The 4617-nt window shown below is 39.6% G+C and overlaps 2 protein-coding genes across 2 annotated transcripts in view; one reads left to right on the forward strand and one right to left on the reverse strand.

Moving 5' to 3' along the window:
* Nucleotides 1–873, forward strand: part of LOC102290362 (zinc finger protein 239) — a 33472-nt gene extending 32599 nt beyond the window's left edge. The window contains exon 2 of the transcript XR_006055329.1: nt 150–873. The gene's annotated coding sequence lies outside the window, so the exon portion shown is untranslated. The remainder of the gene's footprint in view (nt 1–149) is intronic.
* The window catches only part of LOC121811733 (zinc finger protein 99-like), a 15250-nt gene extending 10644 nt beyond the window's left edge, over nt 1–4606 (reverse strand). Inside the window, exon 1 of the mRNA XM_005940395.2 lies at nt 2493–4606. Coding sequence (XP_005940457.1) covers nt 2493–2510 — 18 coding nt within the window. The 5' untranslated portion in view covers nt 2511–4606. The remainder of the gene's footprint in view (nt 1–2492) is intronic.
* Between the last annotated feature and the right edge of the window lie 11 nt (nt 4607–4617).

Below are 4617 nucleotides of genomic sequence, written 5' to 3' on the forward strand. Positions count from 1 at the left end.
GAGAGGACTGATGACTTTCTTTTTGTAGCTGCTTCTGGGGTTTCACCTTGAAGCTTCATAGGTATTGTTGTCACTGAGTGTAGTAATGTTTATTTGCTCTGCTTCTTCTTGTCAGGGATAAAATACATATCTATACTTTTGTGTCCCAGCTGAGTAACAGGAGGAGAAGAGTCTGGTGGAGCAGCAGAGGAACAGTTTCAGCCATTTGGACTCAGCTCAGCCACTACAGAGGAAACAATGACTTCAACACAGGAGGTGAGAAAAATATCTCAGTTACATCTATGGCTGTGCGATATGATGAAATGTATATCGAATGACGATATCTGTCTTTTATATTATGGGCTATCATTTGTTTCGTGGTGTTGCAATATACACCGTTTACAGAAATATTTATTTTTTTGTCTTTTATCACCTATGCAAGAATCACGTGAAAGAGTACGGAGAGAGTTTACGGATAAGAAGCAAAGAAGAGCCGTCAGAATAAACCTTAGACTGAAACATGCTTTCCCCCACAAGCGGCCATCTAATAAATACTCACGAAGAAGATGGCGGCCATTACAACTTGTGTCTAAAAATTTATAGCTTCATGCATCATCAAAACACTCGACTCCAGCTGCAGTGTCTTCAGCTGGGCGACTTGTGTGAAATTCAGAGAATTTACAGAAAATGGATCATTTTGTGATCTACAGGGTGGGCCATTTATATGGATACACCATAATAACATGGGAATGGTTGGTGATATTAAAGTCTTTTGACATTGCCAGCCAAAAGATGAAACCTCTAGCTCTGCATTTAGTTGCTTCAATGCCTAGATGACCTTTGTGGACAATATTGGTGTATTCTTTGTGCAGGGATTGGGGAATATTCAATTCCATTCTTTTCTGAATTTTATAATATAAAAATTTAATATAAAGACTTCGGACTTTACGTTTCCCAATTTTTGCTTTAAGTTATTTTGTTATTTACATAATAATGTAAATAACCTAATAATGATCCTTATTGCTGTTTTAGAGGAGCGGTGCTTCAAAGGATAGCTGCAGATTTCTGTCAGAATCTGCAGATTATACAGTACAAATAAAATGTTCACGTTGTCTTCCCAACAGTTTCACTGACATCTACACTGGATGGCCAGGAAGCGTTCGCGATGTCTTCTCGGCGCTTCTCCGGCGCTGATAATTGGCGTCTGTCTTGTGTAGTGACGTATATATATTATTATATATATATATATATATATATTTCGCTGCACGTCACAACACACACACACCAAGTTTCGATCAAAACACTCTGCTTAGTTTCACTTTCTGTCTGCAGAATTACCACAGCAACTCAAACTGCAGAAAATGTTAAAGTGGAAAAAAAAAATCAATCTGGGTCATTTTGTCCCCAGTTATGTTTTCTTTTCCACAATCAAAAGACAGCACAAATCCGATATTTTCAAATCCGATCTGGGTCACTTTCGTATGTGGTACTGAATCCGATACATATCTGATGTTTTAGAAAGCGACTGCTGTTTGAATGGTCATGTCGCATTAAATCCGTCTTTTACGTCACTGACACAAGACAGACGCCAATTATCAGCGCCGAAGAAGCGCCTGAGAAGACATCGCGAAGGCTTCCTGGCCATCCAGTGTAGATGTCAGTGAAACTGTTGGGAAGACAACGTGAACATTTTACTTGCACTGTATCATCTGCAGATTCTGACAGAAATCTGCAGCTATCCTTGAAGCACCGCTCCTCTGAAACAGCAATAAGGATAATTATTAGATTATTTACATTAATATGTAAATAACAAAATAACTTAAAGCAAAAATTGGGGAAAGTAAAGTCCAAAGTCTTTATATTAAATTTTTATATTATAAAATTCAGAAAAGAATGGAATTGAATATTCCCCAATCCCTGCACAAAGAATACACCAATATTGTCCACAAAGGTCATCTAGGCATTGAAGCAACTAAATGCAGAGCTAGAGGTTTCATCTTTTGGCTGGCAATGTCAAAAGACTTTAATATCACCAACCATTCCCATGTTATTATGGTGTATCCATATAAATGGCCCACCCTGTAGATCACAAAATGATCCATTTTCTGTAAATTCTCTGAATTTCACACAAGTCGCCCAGCTGAAGACACTGCAGCTGGAGTCGAGTGTTTTGATGATGCATGAAGCTATAAATTTTTAGACACAAGTTGTAATGGCCGCCATCTTCTTCGTGAGTATTTATTAGATGGCCGCTTGTGGGGGAAAGCATGTTTCAGTCTAAGGTTTATTCTGACGGCTCTTCTTTGCTTCTTATCCGTAAACTCTCTCCGTACTCTTTCACGTGATTCTTGCATAGGTGATAAAAGACAAAAAAATAAATATTTCTGTAAACGGTGTATATTGCAACACCACGAAACAAATGATAGCCCATAATATAAAAGACAGATATCGTCATTCGATATACATTTCATCATATCGCACAGCCATAGATGTAACTGAGATATTTTTCTCACCTCCTGTGTTGAAGTCATTGTTTCCTCTGTAGTGGCTGAGCCGAGTCCAAATGGCTGAAACTGTTCCTCTGCTGCTCCACCAGACTCTTCTCCTCCTGTTACTCAGCTGGGACACAAAAGTATAGATATGTATTTTATCCCTGACAAGAAGAAGCAGAGCAAATAAACATTACTACACTCAGTGACAACAATACCTATGAAGCTTCAAGGTGAAACCCCAGAAGCAGCTACAAAAAGACAGTCATCAGCTGCAACAAGAACTTGAAAAAAGCCACTGAGCTCCCTGCATACCACCACCTTTACCCAGGGGATGCTGCACCCTGTATATATGAACTTCCATAGACACACAAAGAAGGAGTCCCACTCAGGCTCATTGGTAGCAGCATAAACTCAGCCACCTACAACATTTCCAAGCACCTCATCACCATCCTAGCTCCCCTTGTGGGGAACACACCCCATCACATCAAAAACTCTGCTGACTTCACCAACAAGGTCCACAAACTTACACTTGATCCAGATGAAACCAGAGTGTCCTTTGATGTGGTCTCACTTTTCACTTGTATACCTCCAACCGAGGCAGTGGAGACTGTCAGGAAACAACTACATCAAGACAGCTCCTTAAAACCAGAACCAGCTTCACCCTGATCAGGTCTGCACACTGTTAGACCTCTGCCTTACCACCACATATTTTAAATACAACGAGGGTTTCTACAGACACAAACATGGATGTGCTGTGAGCTCCCCAGTGTGTCCCATTGTAGCCAAACTTTACATGGAGGAAGTGGAAAGAAAGGCTCTTGGCTCTTTAACAGGGACAGCACCGAGTTACATGATAGAGTGAAACAGGGTCTCACAATGGTTTCACTCAGGACCTGCTGACACACACATTTGCTCTTTTGATAAATCAATGGTCAACAGTGGGTCGATGACCCTTTCAGGGGACAACCCCCACGAGGGTTTAAATACCTGGGAGTCCACAATGCAAGGACTCCAGCAACACTTAAGGGAAGATGAACAACTTTAATAATTGACCAACGCGTTTCGGCTTGTGGCCTTCATCAGGGTCATAGTAAAACATTGTAGAAAATTGCTTAAATCAATCAAACCAATCGAAACTTCATAGATAGATCAACTGACATATAACAGGTAGGTATTGGTTAATTGGGGGCGGGCCCCACACTTTGGAAAGCTCTGGGTTAAGTCACGCTTAAGTAAATACTGGACTAGATCATTAATGATGATGACAGGGGGGAGGAGACATTATCCCCACCTGTCTCAAAATAACACGTGTGAAATACATAAGAAGAATACTATGAATATATACAAAAAAGGGGGAAAAGGGCAGTATTTAATAATAAAAGGAGGTTGGTCCAGCAGTTGAATTAAAAAACAAGAGGACATCGTCACACGGGAACAGATTTGTTAAAAGGTCCTAATTTATGTCTCTAAAATGTAAAATCTCTAAAATGTAGACTTAAGACGAGCTGTCGAGAATCCTACTCCTTCTTTGGCTGAAAAAATGAATAAAATTAATTAAATAAACATTACCCATAAACATGCCATCTCGCATTACCCATGCGAGAATAATGTAACTGATAAAATTAGAATAAAAACAAAAAATAAAAAAGGCTCAGTTCAGAAAAACTCATTGATAGAAAAATCCTCATTCAGACCTGTGGGGTGCAGACTCTTAAAGCGGAATATCCAAAATGCTTCTCTTTGTTTCCCGGATAAAATTAATATTACCACCATTTTGGTTTAGTTTAATGGCTTCAATGCCTAGAAAAAATAATGGCAAAATAAAATGCACGCAGGAATGAACTTTGTTCACTCAAAATAAATTTCTCCTCAAAAGGCAAAACTTGCACCAGCAAACTTTTTTTTTTTTTTACGTGCGCTCAGAATAGTGGCACAAAAATAACGCCATAGTCAGCCTCCAGTTAACAACAGTGGTGAGAAACTGCACTACTGAACCTCCACTGACTGAGTAACTGCAGTTTGGTGCTTCATCAGAACTTCATGGCAGGAAGTGTTTCAGAGTGGGGACAGAGACAGTTGCAAAGTTCAGCTTTAGTGAGGCTAAACTCCAAAACCTGTTTTCAGCTAATGACTCTGCTTCTGTCTG

The sequence above is a fragment of the Haplochromis burtoni genome, unplaced genomic scaffold (genome assembly GCF_018398535.1).
Source record: "Haplochromis burtoni strain Fernald_Lab_line unplaced genomic scaffold, NCSU_Asbu1 Contig_291, whole genome shotgun sequence".
Lineage (NCBI taxonomy): Eukaryota > Metazoa > Chordata > Actinopteri > Cichliformes > Cichlidae > Haplochromis > Haplochromis burtoni.